General features: G+C 49.8%; 1 protein-coding gene across 3 annotated transcripts in view; it reads left to right on the top strand.

The window, feature by feature from the left end:
• The window catches only part of LOC128891535 (uncharacterized), a 109350-nt gene that overhangs the window by 63278 nt on the left and 18383 nt on the right, over positions 1 to 27689 (top strand). For all 3 annotated transcript variants that reach the window (XM_054151087.1, XM_054151089.1, XM_054151088.1), the window contains 2 exons: positions 23846 to 24006; positions 26010 to 26179. In XM_054151087.1, the coding sequence (XP_054007062.1) occupies positions 23846 to 24006; positions 26010 to 26179 (331 nt within the window). The remainder of the gene's footprint in view (positions 1 to 23845; positions 24007 to 26009; positions 26180 to 27689) is intronic.

Below are 27689 nucleotides of genomic sequence, written 5' to 3'. Positions count from 1 at the left end.
GCTGAAACGGGCCACCTCTGCGTCCAGGGAGCGCAGTAATTTTCTAACGAACCGCGAACGCGTTCGTTCCTCGACAAACGGTCTGATTTATAGCGACTTCCCCGCGTTTATGGACACCGAGGAGGACGGAGCGAGAGGAGCAGTGTTCGGCTAGCAGAGGTTGCGCGTTTCGCTCTGGATCGAAGCGAGCTAGATGGACGCAAGGACCCCGGAGCCGGAGTCCTGGCGGCAAATAGAACCCCGTGGACGGAGATGGGGCTAAAGGCCTTACACGACCCGTGCTCGCGCGCCAGACAGACCCATAAAACGCTTTATGTTCCTGCTCTCGCAGAGTACGAAGCCCCTTGCACCGGAGCTGTAGACGCGAGTTTTCTAAGCGCGAGTGCGAGCTACCCGAAAGGGAATAATAAAAGCGGAACGTGTACGAGGCCTGTGTCTGCGGGTTCGCTTCTCTTCGATCGTTCTCACCGTGTTTCTGGCTCGAAGCTGCCGTCGACGTTCGCCTCGCGAGCAGTCCTCCCAACGAAGCGACTAGGAGATGGAAGGAAACTGATCTACGGATTTATAACGCGCGATTGCAAAACGGATCGCGCTTGAAACGATCCTCGGTCGTCGGTGCAGCCGCACGCAGCGCGAAGTGAAAGTAACATTCTAGACACGTGATGCGGCATCACGCTGCACCGCGCGGAAAAATGCATCGCGCTGCACCTGTGTGCAACCGGCACACGTACAGACCGCTGCGCCACTATTCAACGACCGACACGCGTTCAACGTCAACCAACACGTTCAGATATCGCGGGATACGCGTCGGTTTCTTCGACGAAAATCGTTGTTTCTTTTCGACGTAGTAGCGACCCTTTCGAAGAGGAGCACGAGTGCCCTGACCTTTTCCAATTACTCGGAGCGAGATCCCAGCCCTCTTTCGACGAACCCTTCGCCTCCCGTGCTACTCGAAAACACCCTCCTCGCGGATTTCACGATACTCCCACCGAGCTGACAAACATCGGCACCCCTTTGAATCGGTGAATCCCGACCACCCTGACCTTCTTCAACGACACCGAACCGAAACCAACCCCTTTCGACGGACTCTTTCCAGGGGCGCGACCCTTCTTCCAGGTTTCACAATCAATCCCATCAGCACGACAAATACCAACCCTCTCGAAACGTATGTACCTGCGCGAGTAAATACTTTGACCCTCGCTCGTGGCTCGAAAACTCTTCAACGCGACGTCCCAGGGAACCTTCTACGATAAAGCTGGCCCCCCGATGCTCGTCGTGCGCATAAATTCTCGAGAAGTCAAACAACGGATCCACGTCAAAGACGCGTTTATTATAGATTCAACCGTATCGACCGAAATATCGTCAACAGTTTCTTAAAGCATCTTCTCTTCGTTCTCGATCTTCGAGAGACCAGGCTAGAGATTCTGGCCCGACGAATTCTCCGAAAGGACCTCTGAGTCTCGTCCCGCCCCAGAATCCACAGACTCCGGTTCACGGGGACCGGCGAACCGAGAGATTTCGAAGCAGCGATACGGATCGATGTTGCACCCCGAATCCTAACTAACCCCAGACCAATTCTATCACGACATCCCCCGCGGCAATCCACCCCTCGGAGATGGAACTTGTCGAGCAGAGTGTCGCGGTGTCGATTGGTGGCGTCGTTGCACGTTGCGCTCTCGGTGCACTTAACGGATGTGAGGAGGGGGTGGAAGAGGTGCGAGAGAAAGAGACGGCGAGCGTCGGAGCTTGGCGACAGAGGGGTGGGAGGTGGGGCGTCGTCGGCGACCTCCGAAGAGTGAGGGCGGCAGAGAGAACGGGGCGGGGAGGAGACGCCGGTCGGAGAAAAGTGGCGGAAGGGCGACGAGGGGGTGACGACGGGGTCAATACACCCGTAATCTCGGTGAAATGCACTTGGTCGCGACTACCGCGGCTACTATTGCCGTTACGCGAACCCTACCGAGCCAGAAATAGGGCCGCTTCGCGGGCAGATATCGAAATTGGCCAGAAATCGCGAGATCGTGCCACGCCCCGCACTGCCGATGTCGATGTCGATCATCCAAAATGCGCGATCGTCCACAACGAAAACCGCGACCGACACGCTTAATCGCCCTTCCAGGCCAGGCCTCCCTCGGTCGAAAATCACGTCGCTGATCTCGAACGAAATACTCGTCGCTGTGTCTCGCCTCGAGGTTCGTTATAAATATCGACGCGAACTAGGTTGCAGGTGGGAGTGTCGACGATGTTGTTCCAAACCAGCCACACGATACAAAACGGTGGGATGCACGCGACTACTTTCCTGCGAGCATGGAAACGAGAAACGACGACCGGCCTATCCGGGATAGGAGAATTTATGCGCGAGCAACGAGATACCGATCGTGAATCTCGCGGCCCGATCGCGGATCAACGGTAATTGCCGGTTCTAATATCGGGAACCGGCATCCTCTTGCAGCAGGCGGCTTTCTAATTTCACGGGGAAAACCGCACTCGCGTCGCGAAGAGGAATCGCGCGGAATCACGGCCGGCTCGGGAATCTCCGTAACGGAGGACACCGACACTCGTCGAACGATCTCTTCCTTATTTTTCTTCGGGCCGACAGGTTGCCGCCAACGTTTCTCGTTCTGGTAAAAGCTCGCAGTTTTCTAATTAATTTCTAGAAATCACAGAGCCCGATATTCCGTCGTCCAAACAAATCCGTAGTAGAACACGCGAGTATTCGAGTAGCATTCGAAAATTGTTAAATACCGTGTTATGCTCGCAGGGTTTACCTTTCTCCTGCTCTCGTTTACGAGTCGTCGTTGTATCGTTTCCCATCTCGTTTAGTTGAGCAGAAGAAGTAAGCTGTGCGCGTATGAATCGGTTTTCGCTCCTGGATTCCGGAGGTCGTACCAAAAATTGAACTCGAACTGTAATCCTCGAACGCGGCCATCTATTCTATTTTAATTCAATTTGAACGATATTTGCTCGAGCGAGGATTTCATCGCGAGGAAATTGCTACTTTCGCGTATAGCCACGATTTCAAAAATTGCGGAGAAGAGCTGGCTCGAAATTTACTCGCTCGACGATTACGCCGACGAAGGGGATTATAGTTAAACCGAGGAAATTGGAATCGAGGAGCTCCCTTTTTTGCGGAATTTCGATTTCAGGTCAACGAGGGCTGAGTGGTATCGGTCAGTTAATACAGCGAGAAGCCGATTCTCGAATTCTTATGATTCTCCGGACCTCGTCGTAGGTCTCGGAGAGAAAATTAACACGAAATCCCGTCTGTTTCTCCGTTGGATCGCAAAATTGTGACTCGTAATTCTGAACCTTACTTCGCGATGTCGTCTCTCCCCTCGCGGAAGATTCCTTTTTTCTCGCTCGTTAAAGTACGTGGCGATAGAAACGACGATACCAAGGCCATAATTGACCCTATTAAACGGCGATACCTTTCAGTCGTTTTAATTGACAGCGGTCCTACATCATGGTAATAGCGGACCGTGCAACGTGGAATTACTATGTAGCAACAACGAACGTTAATTGTGTTTTGAATAAGTGACACTCTGTCGATGCGAACGCGTTACTCGCGCTTCGCTTATCTCGAGAGTTATCTAACCGAGAAACGAACAAGAAAAGATGCCAAGGGAAGGGAGAAAAACTCGACGAGCAGCTTCGCCGACCTAAAAAGTCGTTTCAGGATTCAATAAAGCGATCCATTCGATGATTAATTGCCACTGATAATTTATTATGAGACGCGTCTCTAAATAGCTTCGGTAAACCGTCAACACGAAAGTATCCCAAATGGACTATTATAGAACACGTTTTCGCGTAACCTCGATAAACTATTTCGAGAGGACTCGTTACCACGGGCGACTATGTATAGACGATAAGTCACCGGCACTTATCGAAATCGAGAAACAGTGGAAGCCACCGAATAAGATGCTTTAAAAAATGTACCGAACGCAGGAGAAACTTTTGAATGCAATCGAAACAACAGCCGAGGGAGAACGTAGAGCGATTTCGACAAGAAACGATTCAACTAATTCCATGGTATCGCTTCTCCAATTAGGTCAATCTCGCGTGGCGAACAAGGATTTGATTCCTTTCTCGATGAAGTCACCGGCTCGCCTTCGCGTTGTCTTCGCTGTCCGCGTGACGCCATTGCGAACTCGCTTATTTTTTATTGTTCGAAAATTACCCTCTTTCTTTCGTGCACGTGCCACTCTGATTGTCGTTCGTTCGATAACGGGTTAAATCGAATCGTTTGCGAATGGTCGTCGTATTCACGGATTTCCAAGTTCTCTCGATGTCGTCCATCGGCAGACCTCTTTCAGGACTGCAGCGAATGGCAACAGAAGTTTCTTCTCGCGACCTAGATACTATTCTTGAACATTTTCATTGCTGTCTGCTCCACAAGCGATGAGCTTTGTCGACAATGCGCGCACTTTCTTCTCTTGACACGCACTTTCTAACGATGCTGGCCTTGCTTCCCTGGGCTTCTCGGAATCTACGCGTAGCGAAACTTTCCTCGTGATCTATCGATGATAGCTGAAAAGTGTAAGCGCGGTTGAAGCGATTCCGTTCATGCCAGAGGTGCCGAACTTCCGCGACAAAGATGGCGGGCGATAACGAGTCCTCTTCTTCCGCGTTAATCATTGTCAACCATGTGCGATAGATGATCGTCGCGTCGCGGGCCCGATGGTAAGAGCAGCAGCGCTGCAACCGTGTTCAAGGCTGGCACGCGCATTCCGTCGCGGCTTTTACCACTTTCTAGCTCACGTGCGCCAGAATGAGCGCCGATGGCAATGCGTAAATGCGCAACCGGGCGCACGGGAACCTGTTTCGTCGGTCCTGCACGGTTTTTTGCGATTCTCCCACCCCATGGTCCGCGTACAGGGTGATTCTTGCAACCGGGTTGGGCTACGTAGGTCTGCTCTAATCGAAGACAAATTACAAAATCGTATATGGCTATTTAGCGCGGCTTACAGGGTGCAGCTCGCCGACAAATAAGCGCGGGTCATTTTCGAGGAGTTTTTAAACAGTGGCTACCTCGATTCTAGGATATCGAGGTAATGGAAGCACTCTCTATAGATCGAACGTAATCGTTTCGACGGCAGCCCTAGCTTAAGCCTGGGAACAAGGTCTTCTACGGTCGAATTAAGGCTGTCGCGAGATATCGCGACACAGGATCGCAGAGAAAATTGTACGCGACCGATCCTCTCCAAATGGAACGCCTCGTGAACTTTCGACGGAAGATGGAAACTTCCCGATTAAATAGCCAATCGCTAATGAAGCCCCGATAGCTAGAAAGTGCTCCTTTATCGGCCAGGTTGTTCCACGGACGACGTCGTCTCTTCTGTCTCGAGCCACTACGTCGCGCAACGAAAGAAAAGACGCGCCACTCTTCGGCCACTTACTCGTAATCGTCGTCGCGGGCTTTGAGAAATAGGCGAACGTGTTTGCAAATGAATTTTTTCGATGCTGTCGCTCCGTTGCAAAGCCGTTGGACGACGAGGTCTAAAAAAAAATTTCCACGGCACAGTTTCTCGAGTTCTTCGCTGGCACGAGGAACCATAAAAAAAAAAAAGAAAAGAAGAGACGACATTTGGAGGGAGAAGAAAAGCCCCTGGCGCAGGTTCGTAGATCGTAACGCGAGAGGAAAGTTCGCTCCGCAATTTCAGCGACTCTAATTAAGCCTCTTAAAATCGACTCGCTTCGATCCCCGACTCCCTCGATGGCTGATGGAGTAGTTTAAAGTTCGGAGTTCGGAGTTTGGCAAGTTCCAGACAAGCACGATTCTTTCGCGAGCGAATGTGGATCGACAATGGACGAAAGTTTTTCCGATTGGTCGGGGGTGAACAAATTTTAGGAATCTTGTTTTGTTATTCGAGCGGATAGTCGATGACTCGAGAAGCTTCAAACGGTGAACCGGAGACCCCGGAGGATCTAACCGTTCGGCGTTCTACATATCGTTGGAAACAATATCCATCTAAATCTGCCTATGCATCTCCAAGTCGGCTATCGTTGCTCGATATCCAACGAGCATTATCTCCCTCTCTCTTCTCATCCATCCATCTCAACGGGTAAGAAACGTTTCGCTTCAGCGATGGTATCGAGCAACGCCGTTACCAAAATTGCCATTATTTAATTCGCGAATCCATTTATTTGCGAATGAAATCTGACCCGATTTTGCCCGACGCGATCGAACAACCTCTCGAAGGGAGAAAAGTGGAAAACCGAATAGGGAACCTGAGCGAAACGACGAAGAACGAAATAGTGGAAGCATTGGAAGCGTATCCAAAGAGACGAACGGGCGATTCGCGAGCGAGAGGGGGGTCAGAGACAGGAGAGGCGTGCGACAGAGAAAAGGGGGGAAAGAGAGCGCGCTGAGGAGAGAGAAAAAAATCGTGGAACTGGTCACGCCCGGCTCGCCCAAGCCGGGGCTCGACAATCGCGACGTTTTCAGGGCGAAAAACCGACCCGGAACCCGTCTCCTTTGGCCTGGCTGCAGCCTGTGCGCATGCGCACGCGCGAGTCGCGGGACTTGCGGCGGGCCCGCTCCGGCAGCAGGCCACGCGGAAGTGAACGGCGCTCTCCGACGATTTTTCGGCCCAGAAAACGTTCCGGCGTGGGTGTCAGCCTGGATACCTCGTTCGATGCACTCCCGCGGCTAGGAGGCACGGTCACCTTCGCGGCCAACACGTGAACAGGTAAGCCGTTGCAGCTGCCAACTGCACCGACGATCCTCCAGCTTTCTGTGTGCGCGCGCACGCGCGCGAACCTCTGCCGAGGGTTGACGTTTCTCGACCGACGCGACTATTCGACTACTCGTTGCATTTTTGGCGAATATAAGCGAAAACACCATCAAAATACCCTAGCATTCGAATGTCGTTCAAACACGAGAGATCGACGTTGTAAGGGCGGAGAAACCCGGTATAATTTCGCGACACGATTCTCGGAAGGGGGGTGGGGATAGGGGAAAGTGTGCCGATCGGACTCGAGGAAAAATCGATTTCGCGCTGGAAATGCATAACGCGTGGAATGCACTGTACACGCGGTGCATCGATCGGTTGATGGTCACCAGATGCAATAGCGTAGTAAGGAATCCGTACCTGCCGGGACACCTACAGATTTTCCCAGTCCGTGGTCGCGTGGGTAGGACTCGGTCGACGCGCGTATTTACATCAATTCGGATATCGCGGAGCCGTTTCTCGCCACCGGAGTCGATAAAACTCGGTCAACGAAGCGCGTTCTCTAAACTATCTGGTTAATTACCGTCGCGAAGATCAGTGATCAGCGCAAAACCAGCCCGAAGATCATAAAGGATTTCCGTCAATCATGGTGGCAGCCTGCTTGGACGAGAACTCGTACAAGACGTGTAAGATTCTCCTTTTGGTTCAGAGGTAATTCGCACCGTTCGCCTTGCTCCTTCGCGGTAGAATTACGGTTCTTTTTTTCTTTTAAACAAAATTGAATTATCCTCGCTTTATTTCTATGTAAATTCGCAACGTAGATCTCGGTCTCGGGATCCTCGAGAACGACGCGAAAACGAATTCTAATCTGCGATCGAACGAGCCGTAAACAGGCTGCAACGACACCGATCGAAACGAGCAACCGACTCGTCCGTTTCCAGACGCGTGATATCTGGAAACGTTGCGCCCTCGTGTTCGATCTCGCGCCATTAATCATTTGCCTCCCCTCGGTTACACGGATACCGCAGGAATATTCCGCGACGACGACACTGGACTCACGCTAATACGACGAGGCTGACACGAGCGATTAAGAAGGCGCGGTTTCCTGCTGCTTGCTGCTCGCCGAGATTAATTGCGTTCCTGGACGTAACCGCGTTGTCTCCTCGATGCTGCGTTAAGATGGACCGGTGAAAAAATGAAACCTGGTCGCGGCTTACGACACCGAACACACGACTGTTCGGAATCGTCCTTCGCGTAGAACGATTTCGAATCGGTACGCCGTAGGATGGAATACTCATTTTTCGAAACGTTCTCTCCGGTCGACTCGTGAACGTTTCGAATACTTTGCAAAACCGCGACACTCGCCAGCAAACGCGTTGCGTGTCTGAAACCGTTGAAACGTCGTCACCTCGGATCTCATCCGAATGACGCAATTCGAACGCTCGGAACGATCTTTCACCGAGCGATCAAAACCGACCCAATTCCCGTTGATTGTCCGTGAAGGGAGTTACGAGAGGCGCGAGCTCCGCAAGAAATCATTTTACGATCATTAGGAAGTCGGTTTTACGGCGACGGAATAGACCGTGGCGACGAACCGCCGTCGCGGAAACGCGGCTCGAAAAGTGTGCTGTTGCGGTAAGGCTCGATCGCCTTCTGGACCGTCGCTCCACTTTTCCTTCCTGTCTTTTCTCGTCGTGTATTCAGTTTCAGCGGGAAACGATTCGCCCGAGAGCTCGACGAGGTCGAGTACAGGAAGATACCGCGGGTATTATTATTGCGCCTGTTCGATTCCTCGACGACAATGTCGTTGAAAATATTGCTTCTTTGTTCGCGTCGGAGGATGCAATTAATTATCGGTAAGACAGGAAGTCGCTGCTTGGTCTGATTGCATTGTTCAGCGGTGTCCTAGCGAGAAGCTGATGGATCGTTGGCTATGAAAGGGTAGAGAACTTCGTACGGGGATTAATTTACGAGCCTTTTGTGTTTTCATCTACATAGCGAGATTAATCGGGTTTATAGAAACGATAATACGATCTCGTGGTTTCTTTCGGTTCGAACCAATCGTTTGTTAGTCGTACTTTTACATTTTGCATTCTTTCCCCACGCGTTTTTTTTTTTATATTTTATATTTTATATTCGCCAAATTCGACGTACAAGGTATGGATCGCTTTTCGAGTTCAATCCTTGATCGATCGTCGACGGTGACTTAGTTTCCGTGGATAAGGATAAACGCGAAAAATTTGCGTGACGTGTAACGACTCGATCGTTAGCAGCACCTATCGGTCGATGCACGAGCTCTCCGGGCTAGGAGGGAGACAGTCGTTGAACCCGATGCGCGCAAAGGGTGTACTGGGAACTGACGTGGATTAATTGTTCCCAGCGACGAAGAGGAGGGGTCGTCGAGACTTTTTTCGGATCGTTCGCGAAATGACTTCATCGAACGCGTCCGGCGAGCTCGATCGAGTTTCATTAGACGCCGGTCGCGTTTATCCGCTTTGAAAGTTTAAGCGGAGATTTGACATCTCGAGTTGGCCTGGAGTTCTTACGCGATCAAACAGTCGAACCGGACGTATAAAAATCGCGCGTGCATCGGAGCAACAGGTGCAAAGAAGCTAGGGGACCGAATCGTACGCTCGATCGATGGAACGGTCGGTGGAAGTGCACGCGAAGTGCAAGTTGCATCGACGTGCATCTCTGGCGCCTCGACTGGGGCGAGAGAAATCGGTGGAAAATGGGCCAGTCGGTCAATTGGAAGTAACGAACCCTTCGCCAACGTATTATTTTGAAAATGATTCCGTCGGTGGTGGGCAGGCCCGTTGTCTCTCTCGATGATTCAGAGTGGCTACCAGAGCCTCTCTAATGCTTCGTTGACGACCTGTAATTTCGCTAGAATCGCTCGGTCGAGTGGCTTCGTAAACGCTGCGTTTATTGGTCGAATTTTGTGATTTCCCGAGGACGCGTCGCGCGAATCAAGGCCGTTCACGGCTGTTGGAATCGAAATTAAATAAAGATTATAAATAATTCGTTAATCGCGAACATCGAGTCGAGATAATTGAACGACGGCGAAAAATAGTTGGATAATATTCGACGAGGTCTTCGAGCTTAGAACAACGTTCTCCGTTCTGTAAACTTGAAACGCGTCCACAACGTTGCGACGTAATTGAGGCGCCGACCGGAAACGAGATATTGTTATCAAACAGAGCCGTCCGTGGATATGGATTGCTTTAGCAATTGCAGGATTCCATTTCTACGATCACGGGTAATGGAGATCGCGCATTTGTCGCGGATGTTGATATATCCGCCTGCCAAGAATAACTGGGAGTAGCCGAGCGGTGATATCGATCGCTCCGTTTCGTACGTTCTATTTTATCTTTGAAGAAAGAAATTGTTCCTCTAACTGTATTCGAATACTTTGACGGCCCACGAAAAAACATTGAACTCTTCGTGCATTCGAGCGGAGAAAAATTCTACTTCGCTTCGGTTCCTATACGGATTCGAGTGGTTTTAGAGATATACGTTTGCGACGAGTTCAAACGCCGAAAAAGCTCGCGAATCGGACGGTGGACGAGTGAAAAGGGTTAAAACGCTCGCCGGAACTCTGTTTTCCATCAGCGGCGCTTCTGCGAGGTCTAAAAGGAAAACGGTAGAAAGCGCCGCATTCGTGCATCAGCGTTTAAAAACTGCATCTCCGAGAGCGTCCGCGATTAGAAACAAACTTTCACGCGTCCAGATATTTTCACCGCATTTCGCGAGCGCTTGGTCGTCGACCTATCAACCATGCAAACTCGAATCCGCGAACCCGCGAGCGAGCAATTTTATACGAAACTCGTTTATTATCCAATTAATTGTACGGGAACTTTTCGTTCTTTTCCATCGATCGCTTTAAAATTGGTCCGTTTCAACGGCGCACGGTGCGCCGATGTTTTCGAATGAAATTTCACGCCGGTTCAACGTGACTGCGACGATGGACTGTCTATGAACGTAGAAACGAAATTGTTATTTAAACGTTTTCAGAAGTTTGGAGAACCTGTCTCCCGATGTCCTCGTACTCGCAGTCGGTAACAGAAATTCGTTTCCTGGTAACCATTTTCCCCCTCGTTCGTTTCCTCGCTAATTGTTCAAGAGCTTTTTCCGTCAATTTCCTCGTTTCACCTTCAGCCGCGAAACACATTTTAACATTCAGCGAACGGCGTCGAACGGAACCGGTTCTGGAATTAAAGCAACCGGGTAATCGATTTCCACGGTTCGCTGTCCGTCGAAAAATGCAACTTTACCCCGAATTTATGCATTTCCAGGAACACCTGGCTACAAATGTAACCAGATGTCAATCCTCGATTTAACGATCCGCGAGCATTATGTATAATTGTCGCTCGGAACGCAACGCGTTTGAAAATTCACGGGATCGGATCGACATCCCCTGCGAATTTCAGAGAATTTTTCGGCGTGCGCAAATGGTAGACCGACTCTTTAACGACAACGTACATACGAGATACTCAGGTAAAGACCGGACCATAATCAAGTTTGCACAAAATCGTGGAATGACTGATGATATACAAAGAACAATATATTTTTCTTGTCTTATTACCATGTCGCAGCCCTTTAACTCGAATGATTACCAGGTCTCGTCACGAGAAGGTTACTGCGAGTGAAAACCCGCGAGGGAGATAGAAGAAATCAGAGTTTCTTCCTCTGCAGGGATCGTTCTATAAATCTCCCCCAATTAGATTTCTCGTAGCTCGTCGATTCGAATAAACGTAGAATTAGACGCTCGATAATTCTCCCCTGGGTCTTGTTTATCAACGAGTTGCCCGATCAGGGCGCAATTTATCAGTCTGGCACGGCTAGCGTCTGCGCAGCGCTCGATAAGCCAACGTCCTTAATTTCCAATTATCCTGGTTATTAAGGCCGGGGGAGAAACTTCGCGGATGCTTCCTTTCACATTGTAAACCCGCGGACTTGTTTATCGTCGCTTTAATTCAGCACGAATCGTAGAGCGTCGTGATTCGAGGTGCGCGTTCCAGATTAAATGTGTTGTACGCCGCACGTGCTTCGTTTAATTGAGCGTGACGTTCGTCTGAAATTTGGAAATCGAGGGGCAAGGTTTCCTTGGCGATCGAGCGCGTTTCCTCGGCAATGTCCTTATCACCGTCGCGCGCTCATCGTTAACAGTACGTTTTCTCGTACGAGGAAGTAACCATTGTTGTTTGCACAAACACGCAAACGCACACATCGACGAACGCGTTGCACGCAGACAGACGAACGGATGCACGCGCGTCGCGGGGTCAACGGCACGTTGGAAAACAACCGACGGTGCAGTACTGCACACAAGTTGGACCGCTGGTGCACATACGCGTCCACGCGTTGCATTCTGCGCGCGTGTGCGTGTCGCGCGGTCGTCCAATATTATCAGGGCGATTTCGATTGCTTCCTTTTTTTTAACCCCTTGGCGCGTGTCCTTTGTTTGCTCGCGGTGCGGGTAAAGCAGCCACCGGAGAGGAAGAGAGACGGGCGAGATTGTTGCAACGAACAGCGAGTCCGTTTTTATTTATGGCCCTGTTTGCTTCGAGTGGCTCTTTATTGGAACGTTTATCGGAGCGAGCTTGTTTTCCGTGGGTTATTTCTCGTCCCGTCTGGGGAGAATTGCTCTGTACATTTAATCAACGATCGGACACAGTTTCGGTCTACCGATGGTTCATCGTGCTCGAAATTTGAAAATTTCCTCGTTTCTCATTTGGATTGGATATTCCCATTTTTTCTTTATTTTTTCGAATGAGTACTTTAAGCTGTACGTTTCTCAGATCTATAGGTTCGTTACTTTTTTTTTTTTTTTATTTCGAAGCTTAGAATGAAATAACAATTCTCCCCTGAAGCGATCGATACACGTTCTCTCCTACGTATCGCGTGTTCTCTCATTCCGTCCAATGTATACTACCTTAACAAAATCCCTGCTACAGCGCGGAAAACACCCACGCGGGTACGAGGCGGACTCGATTTCCCACTTGTTACAATTTTACGCCCAATTTCCCGCAAGCAATATATTTCCATCTTTGCCGTGGTTTCGTGTTTCTACACTTATTTACATTCTTCCCGACGATCTCCTGTACGTAGACCCGCAAAAAGAGCATCAAACGAGCCTGGAGTAGGCGGGCACGTTGCCTGATGAAAGGGGAAATTGGAGGAGGGCGAAGAGAGATTTTCATGGGAGGGGGGAGGGTATGCAGAGAAGAGAGAGAGAGAGAGAGAGGGAGGAGGAGAATTTTTCCTGGACGGTGAAACTGTCCTGCGATCGACTTTCCGTGCGACGACCCGCGACAGCGATAGAATCGAGCGTCGCTCGAACGGCATTCGTCGATGCTCCCTTATCGGAAATCGATTCGGCCTCCTCTCCGTTCAGGGGAGGACCAACGCTCTCGAGACACGGCGTACCGCTTGTCGCTTAAGGAGCAACGTCACCTTTCCACCAATTTTCATGGAAATACATAAACCAGTCTGTAAATTAATTATCGGGGTGTTGAAGACTCTTCGGGGACGAGAGTAACGCCACTAGGAAAGGAGTGTCCGCTGCAGGAGGGGTGGTTTCGCGGATTCCCAAGTCTCGTCACTCCGTCGACGGAAAGACGGAGACGCAACAATGTGGCGATAAAACGTCTGCGTCCCGGGAACATACTTGCCCCGACGGGTATGTCTTTGGCGTCAAGGTCGCCCGGCGTCCGTCGAACGCGACGAGTTCCACGCGGTACGACGTTGTTTCAGCTTGATGGCCGACGGGGCCAAACGATTCGAGTCGTAATCGTAATTGCGCCATTATTCCAGACCGTTGGAAATAGTTTCGTCTAATTGCCACGCCCGACGGATCGCTTCGTGCCTCCAGACAGCCCTTTTTTTATTCCTACGACCCTTATCGCCTCGCCTTACGTCGCACTTTTTGTCGCGATTCATGTCTCGAGTTCCCCAACGAAAATATTATCGTTGTCGGAAAGGTAAAGTCTGGGTTAGGTCGTCGTTTAACGTCTAAGAGTGTCGATTCCTCGCGTGGAAAAAATTACACCTCCCAATATTCTGTACTTTGACGCGACACGTGCTCGCGTAGTCCATTTTCATTCAACTTCGAATCGATTCGCCGTCTAAAAAAAAAAAAAAGAGAAAGAAGAGGTGCAAGGATTTTCGTTGCATTCGGCGTTGCATTCGACACGGTGCAACCACCGTCACCAGCACATGTGCACTGGCGTACGTGCAAATCGGACGTTGAGTGATGATATCAAGTATATATACGACTGTGTCACGGGTCATCGGCCCTCGGATATTCTTGGCAATTCTCTCTCCTTCCCTCTTTCTCACTCGTCCCCACCCTTCGTTTCTCGTTCGTTCTCCCTCTTACTCGTTCCTTTCCATTCCTTCTATCCATCCCTCTCTCTTTGACGATCCTCCCCAGGGACTCATTCGCTCCCCTCGGTATCTCGTCTTCCCTCTCGTCCGGATCGTGATTTCGTCTCTTCCGCTGCTCTTTCGCGCCCTCTCCGCGGGTCTCCGCGGTTCGATCGGCTTCCAATAGTTGCCCGTTATCGCGTATAGTCGTTGGGAACAGGTACGGAGCATCGTCCAAGTTTGGCTGCCCTCGACGATCCTCGAGTTTCGCGGGAAAAGCATAAAGTATACGCGGGTCTGACTATGCGTGCAAAAGTACGCGGAAAAGAAAGAATGAAACTTTTTCGTACGAAGCTTCGTTCTCGAGATAATTGATTCTGAAACCGTTCGGGGCACGGGAATCACCTTCTACTCGGGTTACTCTAATCGCAAGACATAACACGTAATATTCGAAATCGATCAACGGACGAAGTAGATTTTGCACGTTTCGTCTTACAGGGATTTAGCGAATTATATTTATGTTTACATGTACTTTTAAAAAAGCAAACGATCGTTTGCCAGCTATTCTTTCGTATTTTCGATGAAACCATGGTATCGCTAGTGCTTCTCTATCGCCTTGTAAAAAAGAAATCGCGACGCGAGGAAATATAAGTCTCGCGGTTGCGATTTATTTGCAATGACACTCGTAACTTTTCACCTCGGCTTTCTTTTTTTTTCTTCAATGAGGCTAAGAATAACCGTCAGTCAGCTTTGTTTAACGCGGTTCACTTTGGGTTGAGATAACGCTGCAATTATCGTTCGAGCGGCACGACGTGTCGATGCCGTTGCAGAAGAGAAAACTATTTCGATCTTAGGAAATAAGTTCTCCCGGTTCGTTCGCGGATTCTCGCGCTCTTTGTTCGAGCGTCGACGAGAAAAGCTTTTCCCCAGATTCATCGACATTCCTCGAATGTTCGAAAGGTTCGTTAAAGGTTCAACGAACGAATCGGTTCGAATCGATACCGTTCCACAGGGGATTAAATATCCTACGTGGGTAAGGATGACGCATCATCGAACACCGTGACCGCTACCCACTGCAACCTCCCACGCGCTTACACGAACCCACGTGTTTATGCAAACGTCGAATTTCCCGGTGGGTTAAAAGACACAACGCCGTTCCCCATGGACAAATCAGGTGCCCCTTCGCGGTGACGTACTGCCTCCTGTCGCAATAGATATTACCATACCGTGATCGATCATACCGTTCCGTTCTGGAACTTCTCGCGAGTGCTCGATCCGTCGTAGACGTAACCGAATTAATTCGATATTTATTATAATTTTTGTACGTTCGTCCATGCTTGCCGCGTTACGATTTACTCGCGCAATTACGTCGAAATATTTCAAAATTCTGCACGGCAACGAGAACGGTCGACGCGCGCATAATTTAATTTTCTTTTCGCATTGTTCGCGGCAACTCGTTAACGAGCGCGTTGTGGATCCAGTTCACGGGCTGTAAACGTAAATCCCGGTCAGCTGTGTTATTGGGTCATTATTCCGGGTAAACCGTGGGGAAGCAAAAAAAAAAAAAAAAATGAGGAAGAAGAAAAGAGGGAAAGGTTACCCCACGGGGGTTAGAAAACGCACCGGACACGGGGCAGGGGGTGAAAAGCAACGGGGAAACGTTCGCGCGAATTCAGGCGAGCGGATTGGTTCCGCTCGAGTGCGTCGATTTGCGCGAAACGAGCGAAAATTTTCACCGGGTGCGAGCTCTTCTCGTTCTTCTTCTCGATGTCGCAGAATTTTATCGTTTCACGCGGTATTCGGACGCTTCGGTCAGCCTTCGAAGGATCATCGCGATTTTTTAAATACCTTTCTCGCTTTATTTCCCAAACTTTGTACGAATTTCGAATGTCCACCGGCCAGTTTGGAGATAATTGTGCAGCCCGAGACGTCTCGATTCAGCTGCTTTATTTTTAGCACGACAAAGAAGAAAAAAAAAAAAGAACGTCTCGTCAAATGTCGTATCAGGTGATCCGGGTGACCTCGACCGATCCACCGGTTTTTCGCTGCGAATATTCAGGTTCGATCCGTCCAAGGTTGTATCGTCGTAGGTCATTGAATTCCTCTCCGCGTCAGCTAGCGGATGGGAACGCTTCGGTCGAAAGCAGCGACACTGAAATTTGGAAAGAAACGTCGTTGAAGATCATCATGGTTTTCTCGTTGTTTCGTTCGTACGGAAATTTTCGAGTCACCCCATAGGCGGCGATAAAAATTCACCGTCGAACCGATCGCGGAAAAGAAAGAGAACGACGAAAGGTTTTCTGCTCGCGCGTTCCGCTCCCTATATTCCGACGGGCGTTGGTTCACTCTGGCGGAAAACCACCGGGGAAAACGAAAGGGAAAGGGTGGCGTTTCCTAGGGGTAATATATGGGTCTCGTGGTAAGAAGTGAAAGGGAAACGGCGTGCCCAGGGACACGTGGACATCCGATTGTTTTCACTTTTCGAGAAGCAAGGGTGGCCGAACTAGGGCAAACGAGTATCGATCGGTGGCGAAGAGGATCGTTTCCCGCGTGGAAAAAGATAATTGAGAACTGGAAAGACTCTTCTCGTCGATTAACTCCTTAAGCGCCGGTGCTCTGTTTAGAGGGAATTCAGAAAAAAAAAAGAGTTCCCTTACCTACTAAAATTTATTTAACACTCGGCGATTATAATTTTATCTCGACGCATTTCTCTCGAATCGCGATTGGATCGGCGTCGTCATAAACGCAGTCTACTAAAGCGAATTTTAAAGAAAATCGCGGACCAAAAGTCGTATATATCAGCTTGCTTCTCGTTCACGGGTCCGAGAGAACTGGGACAAATTTACAGAGCCTGAACAGAATCGCACGAACGAGAGGAGGAAGTCCTAACCGCAAGATTCTACAGAGTCACCGTGTATATACGATGCGGCAAGAAGCCCGAGCACAGTCGAGCGGACTCTCGTAGTCGTGGAACAGTGACCCCCTGGACCAGAGATACAGTTATTGCGTTTACTCTCCTCCGCGCCGGTGCACCTACCACCGCATACACTCGTACACAGACTGCCGTACACGTAGACACACGCACACTTGGTTGCACTCGGCCGTCCTCCGTGCATTGCACCGCTGTTACCAGCGATGGGCACGATTCTTCTACTTGTATCGAGCGCGAACCAAACCTTTCAGAGTTCGCGCATTTATTCGTGACTCTTTTTATCGCGAGACTCCTCGTATAGATAAAAACGACGAGTTGATTTATGCTTAATGGTTAATTTATGCTTTAATAAAAATTATCCATCGAAAGCGCCACGAATTTCCGCGAATAAAGATACGAATTCACTTTCGAGGCTGTCGCTGACTCGATGCGTCGCGATCGCGATCGACCAGTTGCCGTCGTTGGAATCAAGAGGAAAACTCGAGCCTCGAGGAACATCCATGTGTGCGAATTCGCGGCCGCGTCTCTGGCCAAAAATTACGACGCTTTGTTTTCGCGTCCCTGTTTCTCTGCGCTGGCAGCTATTTTTTTTTCCTGGTCGAGTACGCCGCCGCCGCCGCCGCCGCGCTTGTTCTTTTTTCCACCTTTTTTCTTTTCTGGCTGCACATGCACCGTTCCGTGCGATTCTTTTTTCCCTTCTGGGTTTTTTTCTTTCTTTTTTTTTTTTTTATTTCCTTGCACGCGGCGTTGTTCGCGCGACGAGGTTTCGATTCGATCGATCGAATTCGTTTGTCGACGCTGCGGGTGAGTTCGTTTCGTTGAGAATTCTTTTTCAAGGGTTGACGTGCTTCGCGTGATTGCGTCAGAGTTTGGAGAAAATTTCGTTTCGTCGATGTAATTGGGAAGTTTTAAACGAGAACGGTTTAATAATTTGCGAACCGTTAATGGAAATTTAGATTTGGAGATGTTAATTTAAACGTGGCCCTTTTTGGTTGGACGGAATTCACGTAACAAAGTCCGGGCGGATAATTTCGAGGTTCTTTCATAAGAAAGGTGAAAGACTCGACGATAAATTCGATATCTCGTCGATCGTAAAGCAATTTTGCGGATGATTGGGCGTGGAAACAGCTCGAATTACGATTCCATCGTCGCGTCCTGCGTGCAGCGAATCTCTCGCGACGAAAGCCGGCTGCAGGAAACCCGTTTCGTTGGCTGCGCCCAAAACGAGGTTATCTCGATTCTCAGCGAGTCGTGCGTACGCGTGTAATTTCGATATTCTGCTCGATTTCCGACACGTCAGACTCTCGGACGATCGTTCGATTCCTTTCCCGTATCTCTCTTTAGCTTCTTCGTCGACGCTCTGTTTCATCAAATTCTTGCTCGACTCTGGATAGGTCAACTAGATCCGCTCGAATGTTTCGTATTAGATCACCGATCCGTGATATAGCATTCGCTACGAAAAAACTTGGACGTGAAAACTTTTGCCTTCGTACACGGATTACAAATCGGGCGTAGATCAGGTCGCGAAAATCGTCTCGACGAAATTGCCGGCGACGACATCGCGCGCAGAGGGAGAGACGGGAAAGCAAAAGCCCGATAAAATGGCCGCGTGCGCGTACACCGGCCTCCGCTATCTGATCGTGAAAGCTGAAATACAACCGCCAAATGCTCGTACTTTCTACCGTGCTGCTTATTGCGAGCTACGCGCGATAGCAAAGTGATAAAACGGTCTTCGGAGAGAGAAAGAGATACGTATTACGTGTAAGCGTGTAGAGAAAGAGAAAGAGAAAAAGAGAAGGAAAAGAGCCGATCGCAGCGGCGCGGGTGTTCCACTTTCCAAGCAAAAGATACTCGCGAAGATAGCTTGCACGGTCCTCGAACGTTTTCCAGCTAGGCGAAAAAATCGAAATGTGCTCGATAGCTCGATTTACGGACCGATACCACTCGCTGTCGCTGTTTGCCTACAACTTGGAGTTACTCCGACTACGACTCTTGCCGACCGACATAGATATTCCCTCTCCATCTTCCGCTCGGTCTTCCTATTAGGAAAGTAGAAATTGAGGTTTCTGAAATTTTCATCGAATCACGACTGAGTCGCATCTTCGGACGAACGTCTCTTCAAAATGCCTCCCAACGCTTCCGATGAGATCTCTGACGATACTACCCGCGAGCCAAGTGCGATCGTTCGAAGCTCGGCCATCGTTCGTTTCTTTCCCGAATTTCTCGAGAATGAGACCTACCGACAAATCGAAAACCCGCCCGCGTCGCGAGACAACAACTCAATTCACCGTCAATTACTAAATCGCGATACGGTTCGCGGCGCGAGACGATAAGCGACCCGTTTCGAGTCGGTAGCACGCGCCCGTTACGCGTTGAACAATTTGCATATCGCCGTTTGCAAATTTACGATCGCGAGTCGCGCGGAAGAATCGACAGATTCCGACTTCTGTTCACCGTGGTTGGTCGGTCTCGAAGGCGCTCCGCGACATAATTATTCATACGCGATGCCGGGGAACGCGACAGGGGGAAATCGATCGTTGCAACGGTTGTTGCATCCCCGCGCGATACACTCGCAAGATCTGCATATCGTCGTGGATATTTATGAACTCCGACGAAGAATCGATCATTCCACACGCGGCGGCGGAGTCGACATTGTTACTCACGGGGTGCGAATAAATTAGCGCGAGCCTGACAGGATCGTTTATCGAATATGTTGCGGCAACTCGATCCTTCTGGCGCTCCGGTATGTTGCAGGTCAAGGAGGTCGTCGTTGGTTTCCGAACAAGTAGCCGTCTAAAAATCATTCTCGACGAGGAACCCTCGCGCTTTTCTAGCAAAAGTCGAGAGAAAGATCTCTCATGATCGGAATCTGATCTTCTCCGTGAACACCGACGGTGACCTTGAGGTACGATCGAACGTCGTGTTCCGATGTCAGAAGACGTTCGGTCCAATTGGAACTTGGCAGCGCAATTGAACGCTGATCTAGCGTCCTCCGACGAAGGAGCGCTATATTTAGTCGCAACGGAAACCTTGTTCGAGCCTTGTTAGTCGAGTTCTCCGGGAAGTCGACGCGGTTGACCAAGAATTCGTTAACCTGTCCAATCGTGGCAATTGTGACCGGCCGATGGTGTTTCGTCACGGTCGCGATTCGGTTGAAAGCGCGCGAGCGCGCGAGAAGAAAGCAGAGATCGGACGACAATGTTTCGCGTTGATAAATCAGATCGGAGAAAGTTACAACCCCAATTAACCTCGGTGATACGGAATGACTCGTGCTCCGAGTTCGTTGAACCGATCTCGGAGGAGAACGAGCTCGAACGCCACGAGCGAAGCGTTTTGGTTCGTCCACCTGATAGGGAAAACCTGACGTTTGGCGAACCGAATGGGTAGGTGTTTTGTAATCCCTGCTACCGATTCGAAACGGTGTTGATTCTTCGCGTTGAAGCAAATCCGAATCGACATCTCTTTGTCGGATTTTGTCTGTCCGTGGTCGACCTCGAAACTTGTCGCGTGACAAAGAAGATTCGGTCAATAAATTGATAGCAAACGGTTCGTTTGGCATAGGTCGATCGTAATTCACGTGTCACTCAGCGATGCGCAGTTTCGGGCCTGGTTTTTTTTTTTTTTTTATCGAGGTGATTGACTCTTCTGCAAAGGTCGATTGGGAACCGTGCGATCGCGCGTTTCGAAAAGCGTAGATCTCGGATCGATCGGTCGAGACGCGCAGTCTATTACAAGGACTAATTCGATGAAACAATTAATCGAGCACCTTCGATAGGACGTTCCAAGTAAAGGGAATAGAATTTGCATCGCAAATCTCCGGATGAAACAACTTCCGACAACGTTGCTTCTCCTCGAAGGTAGACCCGTCTAGGTTGCGATCGAACACGACGATCGAAAGTATCAAAAGCGACGGTTTGGTCGTTGGTCGCGGGAACGATCGGATTCGTTTCGAATTTCTTCGCACCCATTTGCATGGAGGAGCCGGTTCGATGAACCCGAGCAGGGGTCAATTCGGAGCGGGCCCTGGAACTTCCTCCAACGAGACCTAACCCGGCGAAACCTCGACCCGACATTGAGGCAATGAATTACGAAAATGATTAACGGGGCGCGGGGGGGGGGAGGGAGGAGGAGGAGGAGGAGGAGGAGGAGGGAGGGACGGGAGGGACGGGAGAATGAAAGCGTCGCGTTTCGGACGCCGGCGCTTACGCATCGGTCGAATATCAGCGAGGCGCAAAAACATCGAGCCGAAACCTACGTCAAACTTCGGTTAACGGTTTAACGAAGAGAGCCATTGTCCGTGAAGCTCGCGGGGAATTGGGCCGAATTGCGTCACGAACCAGCGACGAGAAAGTGGAAATTACAAACGGCCGGCGCAAAGAAACGTACCGCTACGTGATCGGAGTCACGAGGCGATCGCGATCGAAGGGACGAGAACCGTTCGATGCTTCCAACGAAACTAGACGCGGTTTTCGAGGTGGCCACGAATCCCTCCGCGAGCGTCGATATATATCGCGAAACCAAGTCTGCTCCCCCCCCCCCTCCCCCCACCCCCTTCTCCCTTCCGTCTCTCTCATTCACTCCAGGAATCCCCCGTTCCCTTCGGTCTGTTCTCTCGGTTCGTGTTCAGTCTTTCCTCCCCCTCTGGGGTCTGTCGTGCAATAGCGAGTTCAACGAACCCCGGGATGACGTGATACTGCCATGTTGGGAATTTATTATCTGACTCCGTTGTCCAACGACCCCCGCTTTTTGTGTATCGCGACGCAACCAGGCCGCTCCGGGTTAGTTCCTTTCCGATTTCAACGGGGGGAGAATCGGTTGCTCGGCACGCGCCGTCACGTGGCGTGGATCGCGGCCTTAGGCGTGGATTTTCACGGTAGCGATCGGGGGAACCCGGCTGCTGGCTGCATCCAAGGAATTCCATGGAATTCGGACAGGTGGTGGTCGCGCGTACAGGTCGTACGATTTGTACTCGACGAGCGTAGCGCGCGAAGACTGACCGGTCCCGATAGCGGGCCACGAGGAAAGCCTATGCGGTTCGTGGACACCGAAAACGTTTCTTGGCATCGACGCGTAGTGTTGCGTGGGAATTTTTTAGGACGTGACACCATGTGAATCGTAGATGGAACGTAGTAGGTACTACGTGATTTGTCATCGTTGCGTTTGATCGTTGTTCCGATAGATCGACGGAATTAGTATTCGTCGGTGCTTTTGTTAGAGAGAACGGACTTTTACTCGGGTCGTTGCTCTGTATACGAAAGACGATTAACGCTGCTCCTATCCGAAGAATTTGCGGCTGAAATTTCATCTAACGCAGGTGTAGAACATCGTTACGATTCCTAGGAACCACTCGAATTACGTGCACGGAGCATTTTCGCTATCGCGAGAAGCGTTCGCGTTTCGTGTGTTTATCTACCGGTTCGTAGTACGCTAAACATTCTTTTACGCAAAGACTCGTACTGCGAAGCGACGAAAAACAGAAACGAGAGATTATTTCCGGTTTAAATGTCATCGTTGATAGAGCGCAGCGTTTTCCAGGCACGTCAGACGTCGTCCAACCAGAAATTCACTTCCCTCTTGCGAGTCGGGTTTTCTATTCTCCTTGGAAACCCATTGGAAGGTTGCATGATCGATTCCGCTTATATGGGCCCGTGCGAGTGAAGATGTCTCGCGACGTCGCCTTAATCGACGGATCGAGTCATTCCTCCCAGCTTTCGAACGGCCTTGTAGAAACCGTTTTCCCGTTCCTGATCGTCTCGTCAAACATCCATCGGTCGAGACGCTGGACGTTGCCGTTGTTGTTGTCGATGCGATCGAATGCAGTCGCGTCGCGAGGCAATTAAAACGTGAATTTAATCGCGTTCCTACGAGTTATTCGTCGTTTCTTGGAAAATATACTGCTCGAAAGTATTTTTCGTTTTCCTTCGATTGAAATTACGTTCGAGTGAGCTTTCTTGTAACATAGCTCGACTTCGCACGCTGTGGACTCCAGTACAGAGTACTGGAGGGGTTGACAAACAATTAGATTCGTAATAACAATGACGTCCCGTCGGAGCTATTTCGCGACAGCAATTAAGACGGACACGCGTTCCGCATGGAATCAGTTAGCGTCATAGAGGATCTGGCTCGATTTCAAACGATATTTTCGAGCCAGTCGGAGGTATACTATACGGAGACGCGAAAAATTCTCTCCGATTGTTCTTGTTTTCGCTATTTCCATATCTCGTCGACCGGATTCATTAGCGTCAATTTTGCGAAACGCTAATGGGTTGTCTTGAGTCACGGTGTCGTCGCTTTCGCCACTCCCAGACGTTTTCGAAAGGTGGAATTATCTGCATCGTTATCGCGTTAAATACGATATTAACATCGAAATAGCTGCAGCTGGTCTCGAAAATTAACGAGCAAAACGTTGAGGCGAAACATTAGCTTCGGAAGACGTTTCGATTCCCAATTAAGGAGAAGAACTCAACCCCGAGTTTCGTCGATTGAAATTATTCTAGAGCCAATTTAAATTGCCGTAGGTGAATCTTAAGTGCTCCTAAGCAATCGTTCCTTTGCAAGAGAAACACGAGAAGAAGAATTATTTTTTAGTTTAGAGGGAAAAGGAGAATTACTTTTACGATTATTATGTACCAGCTCGTGGAAATACCCAAACATCGAGACGCAACGTTGAAATTATTCCTCTCGAATTCTTTGGCGAAAGATGTTTCCAATTAGAAACTATCCCCCACGGAATCTGTCCGAAGGAGGGTAGGTCGGTAGATTGGCGAACAAAGAGAGATGGTACCAATTTTCCAAGGGACGGGCAGAGTCCTGCTGGATAACGAAAAACACGTTGATCGAACCGGCCAATTCAGCGTTTCCCGTCTTTTGTCTGTTGCAGAGTGGAAAGCTCAGCGTTGCAGTTGGTGTACCCGCTGGATTCTCGTCCGGTGCAGCTAATCTTCCGGGGGTTGCAGGTGGTCAAGGAGAAAAGAGCCCTCCTCCGAGATGTCTCTGGCGTCGTTAAGCCAGGCGAGCTCTTGGCCGTCATGGGCCCTTCAGGTACGACGCCGTCGATAGATTAAGAATACCTTTTTCTTTTTTTTTTTTCCTTATTAGCCTTGTTTCCGGTCCTCGGTAATCCTTCAATTTCGGGACAGATTGGCCATCGACGGCACGGGGAGAAACTCCCGTCCGTTCCGTTTCGAGTCGATTCGAACCTCGATCGAGAGATCGTCGCGTGGATAAGCTCGAGCCGGTGGTATCTCTCATCCGGGTGGATTTTATTTGTCGGGGATTTACGTTTTGCTTCGAAAGCGATTCGCGCGGTACACGGGCGTAGCTGAGTTTGGACAAGCTTGGTAAATCGATCTCGCGGGGATGGAGGATAAGCGGATGGTTCGCGACGCGATGGAGTTCTGAGAAACGAGCGAAGTAAATATTTGAAAGCGATATCGACGACGGTACGTCGCGATTTTGCGCTTTAAGACATTCCCGGACACGTTATATTCCTAAGTTATCGAAAGACGAGAAGAATAATATTTTCATGAGCACCTTTTAACAGTTCATACTTGATCTATAGAAACGGTTCCTATAGATATTCTTGACGAATATCGTTAAATTCGTTAGCTCAATTTAGATTTCTATTATTCTTTTCGTATATTATCTGTCCTTTTATCTACAAATCCTATTTAACCATTGCTGCACGGAATGATGGCTTTAAACGCATACGGAATATGCGCATATCATGTACATACATATATTTGCATGCAAAATATATGTCCCAACTCCGTTTACATATAACTAAAAGAAAGTACTCCGCGCTCGCGGATAGAAGACCCATTTTGTTTCGCAATTCTCGATGTGTGGCTATACGGGTACAGCGCGAACGAAAGGGTTAACTACGATAGCATTGTACTCGTAAATCACAACGGTGCATATATCGCAAACACACGGACTCGCGCGCACGCACCGACACCTACACGCGTACGCCTATCATCCGACACCCAAAGCTCTGACACGCACTTGGCTGAAAACCGATCCTCGCATCCAAGTCACTCGATCGCTATCCTAAACACTTATCGTTCGCGCTCGAGGCTCGAAAAGTTTATTCACCCCGTTGTTACGCGACGACTCACGTTTTGCAACGCGATACGCGACGTAGCTCGAAAGTGCCGACCAGCGGGTTTCAGGGTTCAGCGGATCGACGACCGCGAATCTTGACCTACTGGCGGACAGAAAAATTAGGCCTGGCTCCGCTCGAATTATTCGCTATTGGAATAATTTTGTCACGACGCGGACAAATGCGAAATTCGCGGATCGGAACGGCCTCTCGATCGCGATCGCGCGAAACTTGGTCGTTTCTATCTTTAGAAGATATCTTTCCGCGCGGTAACGAGACGGTTGCGTCCCCCCGAGCGATATATTATCGCGAGATTCCTCGTTCCCCTCGATACTCGTTTAACAAGCCAGCTCGCAACCCCTGCGCGTTCGCGCAGGTACAAATCATCCGGTGCTTTGCTGTTTCACGGTTTGTCGTTAATGTCGCGTTCAACGAGCCGGACGGTGCATTCGCCGCTGTATATCTCGGCTCAGCCACGCGAAACGATTCTAGGAATAAAATGTACCATTCCAGCGGCGCGTTTCAGTGGAACGTTGACTCGAGGGCGCCGTTGAAACACGGTCTCGTCTTTGGTAGCGAATAGGTGAATCAGTCGGGCTGCCGCGAACGGGTACACTGAAATGTTGCCGGGGTGACTCGGACCTTGAGCTCTGCACGATACTCGCGTGACTTTCTGGGTAATTGACAGTCGCGGGATATTTGTTGAACGATTCGAGTAGACGGCGCCTGGGAGGTTGTAATATTTCCAGTCTTCGTGGCAAGCTTACAGGTCGTGTCACTTTCAACGTCGATTTCATCGCGAACAACGAAACGATAAGTATAAATTGTATATCGTTTCGCTACGAATTTCGCCGCGAAATTGAATTAGGCGTAGCCTATATTCTTCGTCGACGCGATCTCTGGTTCATCGCTAATGGTACATTCCTTTTTTTTTTTTGCACAGGTTGCGGCAAAACCACATTGTTGAACTGCCTGTCAGGTCGGGTGGGAGTGGACGGCGGTGAAATCTGGTTGAATCGCGAGAGGTTGACGAAAAGATGGCGCAGAAGAATTTGCTACGTGCAACAGCAGGACGTTTTCTTTCCCGATCTCACGTTGCGGCAGACTCTCGAGGTGAGTCTCTCTTTATCGTTAAAATTCATCCAGTTCGCGGCAATCGTTGGAATATCATGAAACGGAATTAAAGCTAGCGAGGAAAGAACGGTTTCTTTCGTACGGAAACTAACAATAACCGCGAAAACAGCAAACGCTCTGCTCTACTCGTACGTTCAAGTAGAAATGGACGAGCATAGTCAGACATCGTTCGAGACAATACCTTGGCGCGCTCGCGAACGTAAGGGGAAAAGGAAAACAATGGCCGGACAAGCGCTGAAATAGGATCCCTGACGTTCCTGTTTTGCTAGCGAACATAGAAGAATTTCCTCGTTTTCCGGGAAAATCGCGCGGCAACCGTGCCAAGTTTATCGCGCGAAAATTAGGAGGACACCTCGCGCTAGGGGATCGCGTGGAATGCGGGCCGAAAGCCAACGAACATCGCCGTGTTTCGAGGATTTAAGTTTCATTCAGTCTGGAATCGAAGGCGATACACTCGGTGTTCGGTTAACGCTTGCTTTACCCATGCGTATCGTATACTCGGTTCGAGCAGAAAATGTTCAAATACCACGGTACTCGAGTAACGTTTAAACGGTGAAGAATTTTTGTTATTCGATAACAATAAATACTTTTCCATTCGTCGATTCGACGATCGGTTTTCCTTAGCGTTGTTCCGTAACTGTCGTTGCTTCGAGGCTACGACAGTTACAGAGGCGCCATCGTAGTCCAGTTTCCTTCTGGCCGAGAGACGACCGCTGTACGCGCGGCGAAGTATCATCGGCCGCCACTTTCTCTCTCCGCATAACGGATCCTCTTGTGTAACGGACTCGCGCGTCGAGAAAATGGCACGTCCGTCCGCGTTGGTTCGCGGCGCAGGGTGTGTCGATCACGGCTCCGTCACGTCGCGTCGAAGCTTTAAAGCTGCTGGCACACGTGCACTTGAACCCTTTACCGATCAAACATTCGTCGAATGCAGTTTCAATGCTATTCGATCGAAGGCACTCTTCCTTCCACATTGATCGGATTTCCTTTCGTCGTGCTATTAAATATTAAATGACCGCCTAGGAATGTCGGAGACATTATGAATCATCGAATCGCCTGTTTAACGTTGAATTAAGCGAGACAATCGTCGATCTTTCGCATAGTTGCGTTCTTCTATCGAGGAATGAAATGGAATCTACGCGCAGCATTGCGCGCAGTCGATGGTGGCTTATTCCCTGTCTCGGTCGTTGAACGACAAAGGTGTGGCTCTCGTCACACCGACAATTTCGACTTTCCTCTCTCGTTCGAGGATGTCCAGCTGCTGCATCACGGCGATCGGTGTGTTTCTCTTTCTTTCGCAATCTCGGGTTCGATGTGTTTCTTGGCAATTTCTAGGATTATTTCACCGTCGTAACGCAAATGCGTTGGATCGTGACTTGTTCGCTCGATTCAACCTTTTCCATTCGGTCACGCGTACGGCGACGCAAGGTACCGCTAACCAAAAATCGAAGAGATCGCCGAGAAGGAGCGGAATCGGGTGAAGCATCGG

This window comes from Hylaeus anthracinus, unplaced genomic scaffold, assembly GCF_026225885.1.
Source record: "Hylaeus anthracinus isolate JK02 unplaced genomic scaffold, UHH_iyHylAnth1.0_haploid 12002, whole genome shotgun sequence".
In the NCBI taxonomy this organism is placed as follows: Eukaryota; Metazoa; Arthropoda; class Insecta; order Hymenoptera; family Colletidae; genus Hylaeus; species Hylaeus anthracinus.
Note: the sequence above shows the minus strand (reverse complement) of the source record. Positions and strands in the feature narration are given on the sequence as shown.